This window comes from Salvelinus namaycush, chromosome 33 (assembly GCF_016432855.1).
Source record: "Salvelinus namaycush isolate Seneca chromosome 33, SaNama_1.0, whole genome shotgun sequence".
In the NCBI taxonomy this organism is placed as follows: Eukaryota; Metazoa; Chordata; class Actinopteri; order Salmoniformes; family Salmonidae; genus Salvelinus; species Salvelinus namaycush.
Genome location: NC_052339.1, coordinates 2954614 through 2971619, shown reverse-complemented (window position 1 = coordinate 2971619; position 17006 = coordinate 2954614). Strand labels below are relative to the sequence as shown.

The 17006-nt window shown below is 43.8% G+C and overlaps 1 protein-coding gene across 1 annotated transcript in view; it reads right to left on the bottom strand.

Moving 5' to 3' along the window:
- Positions 1–1185: 1185 nt before the first annotated feature.
- The window catches only part of LOC120028030 (phosphatidate phosphatase LPIN2-like), a 52397-nt gene continuing 36576 nt past the window's right edge, over positions 1186–17006 (bottom strand). Inside the window, exons 2-20 of the mRNA XM_038973159.1 lie at positions 16432–16632; positions 12638–12733; positions 12122–12438; positions 11799–11915; positions 11239–11374; positions 10567–11029; positions 9711–9813; positions 9397–9584; positions 9049–9142; positions 7391–7460; positions 7227–7310; positions 6591–6688; positions 6036–6183; positions 5646–5794; positions 4446–4532; positions 3797–3949; positions 3009–3123; positions 2815–2918; positions 1186–2612 (exon numbers count right to left, since the gene is read on the bottom strand). Of these exons, the coding sequence (XP_038829087.1) occupies positions 2468–2612; positions 2815–2918; positions 3009–3123; positions 3797–3949; positions 4446–4532; positions 5646–5794; positions 6036–6183; positions 6591–6688; positions 7227–7310; positions 7391–7460; positions 9049–9142; positions 9397–9584; positions 9711–9813; positions 10567–11029; positions 11239–11374; positions 11799–11915; positions 12122–12438; positions 12638–12733; positions 16432–16623 (2859 nt within the window). The 5' untranslated portion in view covers positions 16624–16632 and the 3' untranslated portion in view covers positions 1186–2467. The remainder of the gene's footprint in view (positions 2613–2814; positions 2919–3008; positions 3124–3796; positions 3950–4445; positions 4533–5645; positions 5795–6035; positions 6184–6590; positions 6689–7226; positions 7311–7390; positions 7461–9048; positions 9143–9396; positions 9585–9710; positions 9814–10566; positions 11030–11238; positions 11375–11798; positions 11916–12121; positions 12439–12637; positions 12734–16431; positions 16633–17006) is intronic.

Genomic DNA, 17006 nt, shown 5'->3' with positions numbered 1-17006 from the left:
GTTGATGTGTTCAATTTGTTTACATTTGTTGTAGTTATTTTCAAATGACTATTTTATGAGAACAATCAATTACAATACTGTACATACAGGTAACTGACAAAATAAAAGAAACGCCAACAAAGTTTCTTAATTGGGCGTGGGGCCACCACAGCTTCAATGCGCCTTGGCATAGATTCTACAAGTGTCTGGAACTCTATTGGAGGGATGCAACACCATTCTTCCACGAGAAATTCCATAATTTGGTATTAAGTTGATGGTGGTGGAAAACTTTCAGGCACCGGCCCAGAATCTCCCATAAGTGTTAAATTGGGTTGATCTGGTGACAGACAGCAATGGCATATGGTTTACATTGTTTTCATGCGCATCAAACCATTACTTGTGGATGGGGGCATTGTCATCCTATGGGGGTCATAGCCATGGTAGCCCCAAAACTTGCTAAAATGTATAAAATGCCCAGCATTTTATACATGACCCTACACATGATGGGATGTTGATTGCTTAAATAACTCAGTGTTCCACCTGTGTGGAAGCACGTGCTTTCAATATACTTTTGTATCCCTCGTTCATCAAGCGTTTCCATTATTTTGGTAGTTACCTGTAGCATCGTTAGAGGAACTAACGTTAAACAAATAAGCTGGTCATTTTTCTACATGACAAGGGATACAGAACTTTTCAACAAGGACAGTTGTTTTGAAAGGTCTTTTTGTATTTCAACACATCCCAATGAGTCAATGTTCTTTAGGACCAATGCCTGAAAAGGAAATGTTTCAGTACCTTTTCTTGGATCAGAGGACTTAAAGTCAGCCCCGGGGGCCAGTAATAAAAGCTTTGTTTAAACAGTGGCCATGTGTTCATTAACTAGGGTATTGTGTTATTATTATAATAATATAGGCCTACATTATGACCGAATGGTATCACAGGTGTTTCTTACATGAATTACAGTGAGTTTTGATTAGGAAAAAGTGGATTGTGTGTTCAAACAACTGTAGTAGGAGGTGCTCATTTAAATAACGGAATGATGTATCAGAAGTTGGTGCAACACTCTCCATTCTAACACATTTATCTGATGAAGGTCTCTGAGCAAAATGTAACGCTGTGTTTTTAACAGAGCTGTTTAGCGAGATTGTTGGCACCATGGAGAGCTGTTCCAAAATGCAGACCCTCATTACACCAAACATCTGCATGGAATCTTCGAATGTATTTATTCTTGTGGTAACCATTCATATCCCAAAACACACACTTCAATGTACATGGTGACGCGCAAAAAGGCATTTTGAGATTGGAAAGAGTGAGAACTGTGAAATGAATCTCTTAACAGATACACTGATCACGATCCAAGCAGGTGCTGAAAATAACTACAAATACCAGTGTTAGGATGTGTATACTCTCCACACACACACACACAATAGCTCTTTCATAGAAAGAATGACATGGTTATTGAGGAACTCTGCAACACCATCACATACAACAACCAAATGAGGATGCCAAATCTAAATCTAAATATAGTTCCAAATATACAAGACTAACCCAAGCCATAACAGAAATATATCCAATAAAGAAGAATTCATTTCATAAACATTGTAAAGGTAACCCATAAAATGTCTGCTAAAAGTTCCAACATAATACTGTAATTGTGCTTTCAGTGCAAATGAGTCTGTCTCCGTCCAAAATCTCCCGTGCTGTGTGTGTGTGTGTGAGCATCATCTACACTTTAGAAAGTGCTTCCTTCACCTTTAACCTCACTACAGCTACCTGTCCGTATGTCTTAAACCTTGAGCCAGCTCAGATATATTAAATCTCTACCTATTAAGACTTGTGCCAGTTCCACTGGCAGCTCAGAGAAACATCTCAGTTAAAGCTTAGCATGCACTGTGTACGTTAAGGCCTTTCCAAGCAGCGTGATTCTCCAAATTAACATCTAACCATATTGCAACAATATAACCGTTATACTTAGAAGCAGACTGAACCAAATGAGAAGTGAAGAGTCAGCATTATCACTCAAGCCAAATAATCAACTAACCTTACAACTAAGCCGGCCTTCTTTCTCTTCACATTGTAAGGCTGTACAGTCTGTTAGAATGCATGCCTACATGTATTATGTGAGGCAGTTCTTATTGATATCTTCACAACGAGTGCTTTTGTACCTGGGGAGCACTAAACAATTGAGTAAGCATCAGCATCAGTAGACACATAATATCAGCTTTGATGACTGTATACTAAGGCAGTGCAAGCAATCATAACGGAAAGAGCCATGAAATTATTACGCAACACACAATATTGCCTACGCCAATTCGAGGTTGATTTCAAGTGATTTTTTTTGTTTTGTTCAAAAAACACAAAGTTTATCTACCGTACCAAAGTGTCTATTAATTACTACCGTAATACCTGAAAATAATACCACAGCTGTGGGAATTGTCCAATCAGAATCAGGGCAGCTCCTGAAGACCGATTTCAGCGATTGGTTGTCTCAGAGCAGCTCCTCAAGACAGACTTCATCAATTGGCTGTCTCCAGAAGCAGAAAGAACTGAATTCTGGGAAACTGAAGGTGGCGCTCTGCTCCTTACTGCGTAAAGGAAAAACGTGCTCTACCAGTTCACTCAGTCGGCCGTACCTACATTGAGACAGGCAAGGGGTTAGATAACAGTTACTTACTGACCAAGGTCGGGATTCAAAAGGCACATGGTCGACAAACGCAATGCATTTGACTTTGAAGGTAATTTATGCCTGAGCCGAATTCCGGCCCAAATACTTCCAAAGAAACCCACACTACTGACATACAGACAGATAAACAGACCTGCAAAGTAGCTACTTACGATGTTTTATTGCCTTTTGATTGCTCTAGGATGAGCTCTCCTTTGGGATTGACTGTGAATATCCGACACACAGGGACACCCACTTGCTTGTAGGCAAACACATCCTGAGCCAAAAATGGAAGAGTCATCATAACAGTCTCCCTATTCTTATATTCAAAATTAGGTATATAATTACAAGATAAAACAAAGCTTACATTTGTTCGGTTTCCAAAGGCTGCATAGAAGGGATGTGTGTTTGGGTAGAAGAGGTTCTTGATGTCTGTGAGGCATTCAATCTTGAACTTCTCTGGCTTCTTTTCAATTACCTCCCTTATAGAAGTTGAAAGAAAAATAAAATGCTTGAAATGTAAGCATACTACAAGACTATTACAATGTTTAAATCAATCCATTTTGCAACACCATCATAACTGTATCAGAGTTTCTAAACCCAGATGCCCAACAGCTTCTAAGAGTTTCTAAACCCAGATGCCCAACAGCTTCTAAGAGTTTCTAAACCCAGATGCCCAACAGCTTCTAAGAGTTTCTAAACCCAGATGCCCAACAGCTTCTAAGAGTTTCTAAACCCAGATGCCCAACAGCTTCTAAGAGTTTCTAAACCCAGATGCCCAACAGCTTCTAACCCAAGCCATAAGATGCTGAACAATTTATCAAATGGCCACCTGGACTGTTTACATTGACCGACCCCCTGACCCCCCCCTCCCTCATTTTCATTTTAGTCAAAAACAACTTTATATCTAAGGAGTGCCTTTGATATGACGGCCTGCACATGCGCAATTCGGCACGAGACAACCGTTAGACCCGATGACGTGTTTCTGCGCATGAACTTAGCTAGCCAACGTCGCCATGACATCACCTATTTCAATTGCCCTAATTGTGCATTTCTACTGGAGAAGCAGTTTCTACACATCTTCATACTAAACCATATGACTGTATTACAATAATAAACAGACTGACCAAATGAGAACGGAAAGGTCAGTTTTACCTATGAAAGGCAGAGAAGAGGCTGCTAGGGGAGAGCATGAGGGGTCCTTGAGGCAGGATGGTACCCCGGTCGTTCACCCAGTGCAGGTAACCTCTGGTCATGTCGGCCATCCCGATGGCCCGCGCCGAACAGTACAGGAACTTGTAGCCATTCCTGAAGACAGTAGACATGCGTACTGTAGTCACTGCAACCTCAACATGCATATAGAGCCTACATTGGATCATTATCCTAGCCACTCACTCTAATTGTTGAGCTACTAGAATTTCTTTATGTGGAACAAGAATGTGAATAGTCATGCATAAGTGGTGAATGTCAGAAACGGTAGCTCTGTATGTATCAAATGCTTCAGAGTAGGAGAGCTGATTTAGGATCAGTTTTGCCTTTTAGATAATAAATAAGAACAGGCTCTATTCAGTCTGGATCGCTGAAGCGTTACAGATTGCGCAAAAGAAATGTAAAAGTAATTTCCGATATACACAGCGTTTAACTTGAATGCAGTCGCCGCTAACGCGGGAACATTGCCTTTACATTTTTTTTATTTTAGAACGCTGAACTTCCGCGATACAGATTGAATGGAGGCCCTAATCCTAGATCAGTACTCTCGCTGAGACACTTCACACATACAGCCACTGGCCTGGGGCCTACTTACTCATGCACTGAGTGGTAGAGCTTAGCGATGCCTTGATGAGTCCAGTCTTTCCCAAGCTGAGGGAGGATTTGGCCAAACACATCTGACCTAAGAAAATAAGCATTTTGTCAGGCTTCAAAAATAGCTTCACCTGGAGGAATTAGCTAGCGTGAATGCCGTAGAGGATTATAATAATAACTTAAGAACTGATTAATTAAGTTTAACCATGATCTGATTACCAGACAGACCTCCAGTATCAAACAAACAAACTGTGAGATTAAAAGATCAGGAGAGGACCTTAATCCAACTCCCTATATAGTGCACTAGTTCTGACCAGGGCCCTATGGTGCACTAAGAGGGGAATAAGGGTGCCATTTGGGACACAGCCTCAGACAGTAGGAGTTGACATTGAGTGGTGTTACAGGCTTTTGGTTTTTCTCTCAAAGTCAATTTCGAGGATGGTTCTGTGTGGGTGTGGCACGCTCTGATTGGAATCCTACTCATTGGTCAGGATGGGTTGCACTTGTCGTCCTCGTGAATCAGAAGAGGTTTCACCTGTGCTGGCACAGCTGCTATTTAAAAGCTGTTGGTCCAGTGCTTCAGATATCATGAGGGATGTTGGAAGAGCTGCACCTCTTTTTTTAGCTCGTCCTCTTTAAGCTGATAAACAAAGCCTTTTATCTTGTGTCTCCCCTGTTTGGTTATTTGGCTACACATTTATTTTCAGTCCCTTACCCAAGTTGGTGTGGGTTTACTTTTCTTTTAGCTTGTCTGTTACTGGGAAAATCTAGTGGGCGTCCATGGTTGGTGTGTTAAGACCATAGAGAATGATGGAGACCTCTAGTGGCCAAAAAGCCATTTTAGCATGGGCAGAGCCATTGAATGCTTCCGCCATTTTAAAGTAGTCAACTGGGTGGGGATTCCTATGGGTTCTAGTCTCAATGGCACTGGCCATGCTGTCCCAGATGATATAATGGCACAGATGTAAAAATTAGTTCTCTATCTCTATGGTTAAGACCCTACTCGAGTTTGCTTGGACGGCACTCAGTAGGCACCCACTTGTATGCCTTTCAGAACCCATTTTAAAACCCGACCTGTTTCGATTTGGTTGTCCGTGGCTCATGTTTGTACCATTTTTCTGTTGAGCGAAAGTATTTTTGGTTTCTTATTGGGGAATGTAACACTGGTAATGTAGTTCAACAGCATTGAAAGCCACTTTACTTGGTGATGGTGCCGTCGATGTCGGAGATAATGACTTTGTCATCCCAGTTCCACAGGTAGATGGTGCCCTCGCAGCGACACGTGCCCTGGTACTGAGTGGTGATGCTGAAGGTGACGTCATTAGGCCCCTCCCTCAGCTTCAGACTCACCTATGAGAAGACAGAGATGAAGTGGTGCGTGAGAGAGTGACAGCAAGTGGTTTTCCAAATATCTGCTGGTTATTGACAGGTGCCAATATACAGATTAGGAGAGAGGGTGCACTTGCCCCCAAAAGCCTTCAATGGCGCTGCCCGTGCTGTCAGAGAAGCCATTATGGCAAGGATGTAGCGATGTGTACTCTGTCCAACTCTGTGGTAATATAACTTCATAAGTTATGAACATGGCTCTTACTATCTGGTCAGATGAGAGGCGGAGAGATTTCTTGTAGGAGTGGGATCCGGTTGGTGCTGAAACCTCTGTCTGCACACGCTCAGTAGGTGCCAGTGCATTCAGCTCTTTAGATTCTTCATCACTGGAGGAGTCTGCTGCTGCTTTCTGCCTGCATTCCAAATAACAACCTCATTTCATCAGACTTCCTAAAAACAGTATAAGTTTAAACTAAGATGAGTAAAGATGAGTGAGTAGTTACTCAAAATAAACCCCCAGAACTTGTATATGTTGCCGCTAGAGGGCAGTATCCCAACAGTCTGAATTGTCATTCAGCTTCATTTACTACTGAAAGACAAAAAATTGATGATACTTCTAAACCGAGTGCCTCATGCATGTTCTCAGGGGCACTTCCTATGAGTCACTGTTTTCCCAGAGCTAATCCAGTTTGTCATTTGTTGGTGTCAAGAATATGGGTGAGGAGGGTGACATCAGTGTGTGACTAATTGGGCTTTCCCTTGTGAAACAATGCCAGGGCTGGTGGTGGGGGACAGACAGGGTGGTGCTGGGCTGACTCACTGTGGGACTGCTGGACTCTGTTGATCAAAGACAGGGCTCTCTGTGTCTCTGTGTGTCTCTGTCAGGGACTCCTGTCTGTCCATCTTGGCCTCTGAAGACTGGCGAGAGGAGCAGACAACATTAATTACCCCATAACGGAACATCATGTCAACATTGATTTGATATGACAGAGTATTTATTCATTGATTTATAGTGTAATTACTGCCCATTTTTACATTAACAACTCCTTCCTATAGTCATGCAGTACAATGAGCACATGGTTCTCCTCACTCTGACTTGCTTTGGCTCATTTACAATGGAAATTAAAACAAATCCAATGCGATTCACATGGGAACTATTTCCTGCCCACACAAACAGGCATGACGAAAAAGAGGGTGAACACCATGGACCATCTGTTCAAGTTGACGAAGCATAGTATCCAGAAAGTAGTTCAGCTAGGGTCGATTTCACTATGAGTACTACAGAGTAGCAATACCAGTGGACCTATAGCATACTGCAAGAACACCCTGTTGTGCGTCCCAAATGGCACCCTATTCCCTATGTAGTGCGCTCATTTTGATCAGAGCCCCTATAGGCCCTGATCAAAAGCAGTGCACTATATAGGGAATAGGGTGCCATTTGGGATGCATCTCCTACCTGTTTGACGCTGCTCTTCCTCCAGAACCACCAGCGGCCAGACTTCTTAGGCATCTTCTCCTTCACCCACGCCTCTTCTGTGGCCTGAGATTAAGTATTTATGAGTACGCGCACAGAATGTTGAAGTTATAACATACATTTATAATGCATAACTTGTGATCTACCTTGGGCAGGTTCTTCTGGAAAGCTTGCATACTCAGTATCAACGGAGCTGCCAATGTCCAGTTGTAATATCTGTAAAGAATATAAATAGAAAAAATTATCAAACAGTACAGTACCAGTCACAAGTTTGGACCACACCTACTCACTCAAGGGTTTGTCTTTATTTTTTACTATTTTCTACATTGTAGAATAATAGTGAAACGTCAAAACTATGAAATAACACATATGGAATCATGTAGTAAGCAAAAAGGTGTTCAAATCTAAATATATTTTATATCTGAGATTATTCAAAGTAGCCACCCATTGTAAATATACACACTGAACACAAATATAAATGCAAGGCAACATGTAAAGTGTTGGTCCCATGTTTCATGAGCTGAAATAAAAGATCCCAGAAATGTTCCATATGCACAGAAAGCTTACTTCTCTCAGATTTCGTGCACAAATTTGTTTACATCCCTGTTAGTGAGCATCTCTCCTTTAATAATATAATCCCTTCACCTGACAGGTGTGGCATATCAATAAGCTGATTAAACATCATGATCATTACACAGGTGTACCTTGTGCTGGGGGCAATAAAAGGCCACTAAAATGGGCAGTTTTGTTACAACACACAATGCCACAAATGTCTCAAGTTTTGAAAGAGCGTGCTATTGGCATGCTGACTGCCGGAATGTCCACCAGAGCTTTTGCCAAAGAATTGAACATTCACTTCTCTACCATAAGCCACCTCCAATGTCATTTTAGAGAATTTGGCAGTAAGTCCAACCGGCCTTACAACTGCAGACCACGTGTATGGCGCCCGGTGAGCGAGCGGTTTGCTGATGTCAACGTTGTGATCAGAGTACCCCATGGTAGCGGTGGGGTTATGGTATTGGCAGGCATAAGCTACGGACAACGAACACAATTACATTTTATCGATGGAAATTTGAATGCACAGAAATACCGTGACGAGATCCTGAGGCCCATTGTGAGGCCCATTTTTTTGTTAAGGTATCTGTGATCAACAGATGCATATCTGTATTCCTAGTCATGTGAAATCAATAGATTAGGGCCTAATGAATTTATTTCAATTGACTGATTTCCTCATATGAACTGTAATCTCAGAAAACCTTTGAAATTGTTGCATGTTGCATTTATATATATATATATATATATATATATATATATATATATATATATATATATATATATATATATATGGCATGTATAAAACACAATATTGAGTTGCACCCCCTTTTTCTCTCAGAACGGCCTCTATTCGTCGGGGCAAGGACTACAAGGTGTCGATAGCGTTCCAAAGGGATGCTGGCCCATGTTGACTCCAATGCTTCCCACAGTTGTGTCAGATTGGCTGGATGTCCTTTGGGTGGTGGACCATTCTTGATACACACGGGAAACTTTTGAGCGTAAAAAATGACATCAATAGCTTTCACCTGGATTCACCGGGTCAGTCTATGTCATGGAAAGAGCAGGTGTTCTTAATGTTTTGTACACTAAGTCCATATAAAGTATATTGTATGTGTGTAATAAAAAGAATTGTGATAAGTTAAGTTCAAGGAAATCTAATTGTGATCTTCTGCTCAAAATGTCATAGTCTAAGAATTAGTACAATGTAGTAAGATGAATTAGTATGAGTATGACGGCTGTAACGACTCACCGGTTTGAAATTCTAACCACCAAATTGGGATTGTCGATGATTGCTGGATTTTCAGCAAATTCGTGATATGTGATGATGTGCTCCATGAATTTCTCTGCAATAAAAAAAAAATCAAAGCATTTGCGTCACTATTATCATAAGTCATATTATTATTTGTGGCATTTGTGAGTAATAGTGTACTAGTTTATTATTTGCGTACTTATCAAGGTCCTAGGCTACATCCCAAATGGAACCTATTCCCTACAGGTCCTGGTCAAATGCAGTGCATTATACTAGGGAATAGGGTGCAATTTGGGAAACAGCACTAGTCACTATAATATAACACTTACACAGAGTAGGAAACCTTACCTTTGGAGATTTCAGAGTTCTCTCCGACCCCTCCACAGAGAGACAGGGTGACATCTGGTAGATCCCCAGCCGAGTCAGACAGACAATCGGTCCCACTGTCGGCCGCTGCACTGCCCACAGACTGGGGAGACTGGGACCCATCGCGCCGGCCCACCTCTACCCAGTGCTTAGGGACCGCCTCGGACTCACTGCAACACACAGACATAACCAGAGACTGGTCAGTCACTACAACACAATACAGGCCCTCGTCAAAAGTAGTGCACTATAAAGGGAATAGGGCTACAATACATGCGATGAAAGACATGATGAGGTACCTCTTGGGACCTAAGTAGCGTGCAACAATATCAGGCTCCATAGCGTTCAGGTCATCCAGGTAAATATCCTCAGGACCCTGGTGTTGACTCCTCTTTCTCACACCTTCGTCACAGAGAAACCATCAACATTCACAAAAACCATCAACGTTCACATAAACCGTTTACATTCTTATAAACCATTCACAAATACTGTTGTTCACCTTTTTCACTTCTGAGAAATCTCTGAGCATTCTGTAAAGCCCCATTCAGACGGAGGGTGCATCCTAAATGGCACCCTATTGCCTATTATAGTGCACTACTTTTTTACCAGAGCCCTATGGGTCCTGGTAAAAAGTAGTTCATTATATTGAGAATAGGGTGCCATTTGAGACACAGCCTGAGAGGCAAGTAAGAACTTCCCAGACCTCAGAGCAAACCACTTCCTTCCTGTTATTATATTCTTAAACACTGCTCTACCAAACACTGTCTGGGTGTAACGTTAGTCAATAACACTGTCTGGGTGTAACATTAGTCCATAACACTGTTTGAGCTCATGAATAAGTAATTTCCTCTCTGCTGCCATCACACCATTCTGAAGTGACAAAGCTATGGGGTCCTTAAAATAGGGGACACAAAACATCAAAAAGGGGACATAAAGGTCCTGTGAAGACTTTGTTCATGCCAGCTGTCGTGGAGAACAGAGGGCTATGACATGCCCTCCTCCGGCACATTGTGCTACCATAAGCAAGTAAGCTAGAAGCCTTATTAAGTCATGTGTTATATTTGATCAATAAGCTATCTATATGAAACATCTCTGCATACTTTAGATGTGGTTTCTTAAATAAGTTTGGTTGCTTTTACACTGCACAATTAGTACCTCTCCTCTTGGACGGGGAGTCAGTCTTGGAGCCAATGGCCCCCAGGTCCCCACAGGCAGAAGAGCCACTGTCCCTCCGGCTGGAACCAAGCACACTGGGGGGAGTGGAGGTCCAACGAGCCCTACGCTCAGGCTTGGGCAGAAGGGGGGTGGGAGTGGGATAGGGCTCTGCTGTGAGAGCACCTGGCTCTGGTTTGAGGGGACACGGTTCAGGTTGGGGCGGAGAATGGGTTTCAGATAGAGAGTCGGGCGGGTGGTGTTTGGAGCTATGGAGGGCACTTTGTTTGGGAGTCCGGGGTTCTGGTTTGACGATGGCAGGTCCACACACAGGGTCCAGAGAGGTGTGGATGCCCCCTGCCTCCACCCCCATGGCCTCAGAGCTGAGGATGACCCTGAAGTGGGTGCTCTCTGATGGAGTTATAGTTACTGTCTTAGTCAGCTCCGAGCGCTCTTTCTTACAGACCTGGACAAAGAGAGCCAACATGAAATCAGTGGGTATAGGGATTTCATGTCATGACATTTTTTGGCATGTTTCCATCTCTGAGATGGAGGACATACCGTGTATACTTCCCAAATGGCACCCTATTCCCAATAGTGGCCTATGGGCCCTGTTCAAAAGTGGCGCACTATATAGGAAATAGGGTGCCATGAGACGCAAGACACAGGCCTTACCCTGGTGGATTCTGGGAACTCTCCCCAGGACCACTGCATGTGTGACTCTGCTCTGAGCATGCTCTCTGATGACTTCACCATCAGCTCAGAGTCGCTCTTTGGAGACATGGGCTCGGACAGGGATCTTGAGGATCTGCTGAAATTAAGAAAAAAAACTCCCAATACATTCACTTTGAACACAAGAGGACATGTATACACAGCTCCACAGGCATATTTTTTAAACGTTTGTCGTAGCACTTAAATTTAAAATCTACCTAGGGCCGGGATTCATACCAAGGCATGTTACAGAGCAGCAAACTGGACAGCCGACAACGCACCTTTTAAGGTCATTTTTGCTTGAGCCAACGTCACATCAGGGACATTGCGCCTTTAAAAGGTGCATTGACGGTTGTCCAGTGCGCTGCTCTACAACGTGCCTTGGATTGAATCCCAGCCCTAGTATCGGTTTTGTCAAAATCCTATGAAAACAAAAATCTCTAATGATCCTGTCTGTTTGTATGATCTGTGTAAATATTTGAATAAGAAGTTAATGACTGACTGACTGACTGTGTGGGTCATACCTGAGGCTGCCGCCGGTAGACCAGTCTCCATCAGAGAAAGGGTAGCTGTCCAGAGAGTGGAGGGTGGGGTGCTGCCTGTTTTCCACTGTGTCCTTCACTGTGGAGAACGAAGAGGCCCTGAGGAGGTAAAGAAGATCACACCATCAACCGCAGGGTTAACACTACACACTATGCAAAGCAGACCTAGACCACATCCCAAATGGCACCCTATTCCCTACATACAGTAGTGCACTACTTTTGACCAGGGCCCATAGGCCAAAAGCAGTGCACTATGTAGGGAATAAGGTGCCATTTTGTAGGTACCCCAACTTCCATGGATTTACCTGCTGTTGTTGTGTGTGCCACCGTGCTCATCGTCTGAACTCAGCTCACAGACCTCCTCCACACAAGCAGTGGGGGTCTGCTGCTCCTCCTTCCGGGGATCTGCTTTGTGCTTCCTCCTGCGTCTCTTCTTCTTTTTCCCTGCTGTGGTGCTGGGGGGGAGGAGGGGGGTGGAGGAGGAGGCCGGGTCCTCTAGGCACCCCTGGGGGGACTGCAGCCCACCCTCCAGACCCGACCCTCCAGCTCGAGACTCTCTGCCCCACCACAGAGCCTCCTCTGTGGGGATGGGCGAAGTCACAAGGTGGGCAGGGACGATCTCCTGGGGCGGGGTGACAAAAAGAGAGATGAGTCACAAGTTTACGTTATAGAATGCGTCCTCAATGGCACCTTATTCCACACAGTGCACTACTTTAGGTCAAAATAAGTGCTTTTTGGGGGGAATAGGGTGCCATTTGGGATACAGTCAGTAATAAGCTGTGTCAACAGTGGTTGACAAATAAAAAATTTAAAAAACTCACATTATGCTGCTCCGTTTCCTGAACAAAGAAGGCCTCTCCGTTGTCACCCAGCTTCATGTGCAGCTCTACTGGTTCTCCATTGATCTCAATGTCAATCTGCAGCGGTAAAGGAAAGGTCAGCCACCGATTTATGGAGGAACTCTGTATCAAGCATCTCAGACCAGAAGTGCTGATTCAGGATCAGTTTTGCCCATAAGTTTACATGGACAGGGGGGCACTCCTACTCGAAGATGCTTGATATACTGTATACAGCCCGAAGTCAACTAACTGGAAGATGCAACTGAATTACTAGGCGGAACTGACGTTTAACTGAGACCTGGTAACCACATGAGAAGGTATGACTGAATTTGTCAAACATTCTCAAAAACAACCCTTTATAATAATGTCCAGTAATAAACCAAGGCATTAATAAACAAACATTTTCCACACATTGTTATAGTGTGCTTGCTTAATTCAGCAAGACCACTCTAGATATTGGACACAGGCCTACTTCTTATTATGGTGTGCTTACATGCTCAAAATAACTTTTTTTATTTTGGCTAACACTATGCTATGGTTCCTGAATGCAAACTGGGCGAACATTTTACCTGCCTGCAGTGCATCATACTGTTTCCTGTTAAGCTTAATGGGATACGTTGGGACTTTGGCAATGAGGCCCTTTATCTACTTCCCCGGAGTCAGATGAACTCATGGATACTATGCGTATGTGTCTGTGTCCAGAATGAAGAAAGTTATAAGTAGTTTCACGAGCCAATGCTAGCAGATACCCATAGACTTCCAGTCATTACACTAATGCTAGTTAGCATTGTCCTGCGAAACTACCTCTAACGTCCTTCATACTGGACACAGAGATGTAAAAATGGTATCCACGAGTTCATCAGCCTCCTCCTTGACTGTGTTTGTGCAGAAGGAATTGCCCTTCTGTCTATTGTTAAAAAATTATCCACCGAAATTGTTGCAACCCCAATTACTAGCCTGTTCAACCTCTCTTTCGTATCGTCTGAGATCCCCAAATATTGGAAAGCTGCCGCGGTCATCCCCCTCTTCAAAAGGGGGAGACACTCCAGACCCAAACTGTTATAGACCTAAATCTATCCTACCCTGCCTTTCTAAAATCTTCGAAAGCCAAGTTAATAAACAGATCGACCATTTTGAATCCCACCGTACCTTCTCCACTATGCAATCTGGTTTCCGAGCTGGTCATGGGTGCATCTCAGCCACGCTCAAGGTCCTAAATAATATCATAACCGCCATTGATAAAAGACAGTACTGTGCAGCCGTCTTCATTGACCTGGTCAAGACTTTCGACTCTGTCAATCACCGCATTCTTATCGGCAGACTCAATAGCCTTGGCTTCTCAAATGACTCCATCGCCTGGTTCACCAACTACTTCTCTGATAGAGTTCAGTGTGTCAAATCGGAGGGTATGTTGTACGGACCTCTGGCAGTCTCTATGGGGGTGCCACAGGGTTCAATTCTCGGGCCGACTCTTTTCTCTGTATATATCAATGATGACGCTCTTGCTGCTGATGATTCTCTGATCCACCTCTACGCAGACGACACCATTCTGTATACATCTGGCCCTTCTTTGGACACTGTGCTAACAAACCTCCAAATGAGCTTCAATGCCATACAACACTCCTTCCGTGACCTCCAACTGCTTTTAAATGCTAGTAAAACTAAGTGCATGCTCTTCAACTGATTGCTGCCAGCACCCTCCCGCCCGACCAACATCACTACTCTGGACGGTTCTGACTTAGAATATGTGGACAACTACAAATACCTAGTGTCTGGTTAGACTGTAAACTCTCCTTCCAGACTCACTCCAATCCAAAATTAAATCTAGAATCAGCTTCCTATTTCGCAACAAAGCCTCCTTCACTCATGCCGCCAAACATACCCTCGTAAAACTGACTATCCTACAGATCCTGGACTTCGGCGATGTCATTTACAAAATAGCCTCCAACACTCTACTCAGCAAACTGGGTGTAGTCTATCACAGTACCATCCGTTGTCACCAAAGCCCCATATACTACCCACCACTGCGACCTGTATGCTCTCATTGGCTGGCCCTCACTACATATCCGTCGCCAAACCCACTGGCTCCAGGTCCTCTATAAGTCTTTGCTCGGTAAAGCCCCGCCTTCTCAGCTCACTGGTCACCATAGCAACACCCACCCATAGCAGGCGCTCCAGCAGGTATATTTCACTGGTCATCCCCAAAGCCAACACTTCCTTTGGCCCCCTTTACTTCCAGTTCTCTGCTGCCAATGACTGGAACGAATTGCAAAAATCTCTGAAGCCTTATATCTCCCTCTCTAACTTCAAGCATCAGCTGTCAGAGCAGCTTACCAATCACTGTACATGTACACAGCCAATCTGTAAATAGCACACCCAACTATCTCATCCCCATATTGTTACTTCTCCTCTTGCTCTTTTGCACCCCAGTATCTCTACTTGCACATCATCATCTGCACATCTATCACTCCAGTATTAATGCTAAATTGTCATTATTTTTGCATCTAGGGCCTATTTATTGCCTTACCTCCCTACTCTTCTACATTTGTACACACTGTACATAGATTTTTCTATTTTTCCTTTCTTTGTGTTATTGAGTGTACGTTTGTTTATGTGTAACTCTGTGTTGTTGTTTTTGTCGCACTGCTTTGCTTTATCTTGGCCAGGTCGCAGTTGTAACTGAGAACTTGTTCCCAACTGGCCTACCTGGTTAAATAAAGGTGAAATAAATAAATAAAATAAAGGTGCTCTAAGGAGGGATACTGATACCACCTTAGTTTAGTCTGACCTTCACACAGGCTGAGGAGGCTCAGGCTAAACATCTATTTGGGATGCAGACAGAGTATTAATGGTCTGTTTCCGTAAAGAGAATAAAGAGACACTTGACTCAAGAGATATGCGATGAGGGGGAAATGTTTTCTGTCCATCAATAATGCAACCAGTGCAGTAGCTATACGAGTTTCCAAAAGGATCTTATAAAAGATAGCACCATCACCAAATCAACTCCCTGATGCTGGGTCAATCCTACCACACTGTTACTTCACATTCCTCTCTGTACTGTATAAAGGCCAGCTCTCCTCTTCGCTATGCAGAGGCAAATCTAAAATTGGGTTGCCATAGTGACTGAGGCGAACGGTAGCAGAAGCAGTACAGCGCTGTTCCTGCCAGCGTCCCAAACGGCATCTTATTCACTATTTAGTGCACTACTTTTGACCAGAGCCCTAATGGCCCCTGGTCAAAAGTAGTGCACTAAATAGGGAACATGGTGCCATTTGGGATACAGCCGCAGTGTCTCAGGGATGATGAGCTAGCCTGGTAGTCCTCCCCCTATTCACTCTCCTCTCTCAGGAGGAAGGTTAATACCTGGATCTGTGTCAGGCAGAAGCACCTCCACACAGCAATATGAAAGGGCCCTAATTGCATGTCAGTTATGCATGTGACAGAGGGTAACAAAGACATGCAACCCTGTCATACTAAACTGCCATGACAGACCTGGACAAATGTTGTCGACATCCATCTGCCAAAGATGGGGAATACAGCAAAAAGGTATGCATCCCAAATAGCACACTATTCCTAATATATTGTATCACTTTTAACCAGTCTTATGGGCCCTAGTCAAAAGTAGTGCACTGTATGAGGAAATAGGGTGCCATTTGGAACATATGGGGGTGAGGTCATCCTTGGCCACGTGCATTCTGCTTACAGTTTGAGGAAGCTCTGCTTGACTATACCCCCACCCCTCTCATTCTCTCTTCCTCAGTTATCCACAAACTCACCACTTTCTCCTTGGAGCGCAGCACGCCAAGTTTCCCGAAGCGTACATGGAAAGGGGAGCAGTGGAAGGTCCCGTTAGGCTGTCTGACCACCACCACGTCGATGCAGCCGGACAGCGTGGCCTGGTTGATGCCCTTATACAGCTCCTTCACAGTCACCAGCACCTGGCCTGCCAGCTGGCCAACGTAGTTCATGGTGTCTACCTGTGGATCACACACTGCCATTAGTGAAGATCAAATTAATTGCCAGTAATGAAGGTCAAATTATTTATTATTGTCTGATGTCCAATCCTCTCTGAGCTGAAGGGGTAAAATGGCTGCCTGCTGTATTGCTGAGCAAAGGGATGGGCCATTCTTGGGAGATTCTCAATTGGTTTTGATAACTCCTCTGTCCTCCGTCCTCTCCTCCTTTGAAAAAGGTCAAAGGTAATCGAGGAGAGGGTGGAGAGGAAGAAACGTGGAAACAAATGCACGTATATGAAATGAGAATGTGTGAAGTGGTAATAATTCATTTTAGAGATAAAAGGACAATTAACATATTGTTTTGAAATGTGTGCATGCTTTTCTCCTCCGAGAAA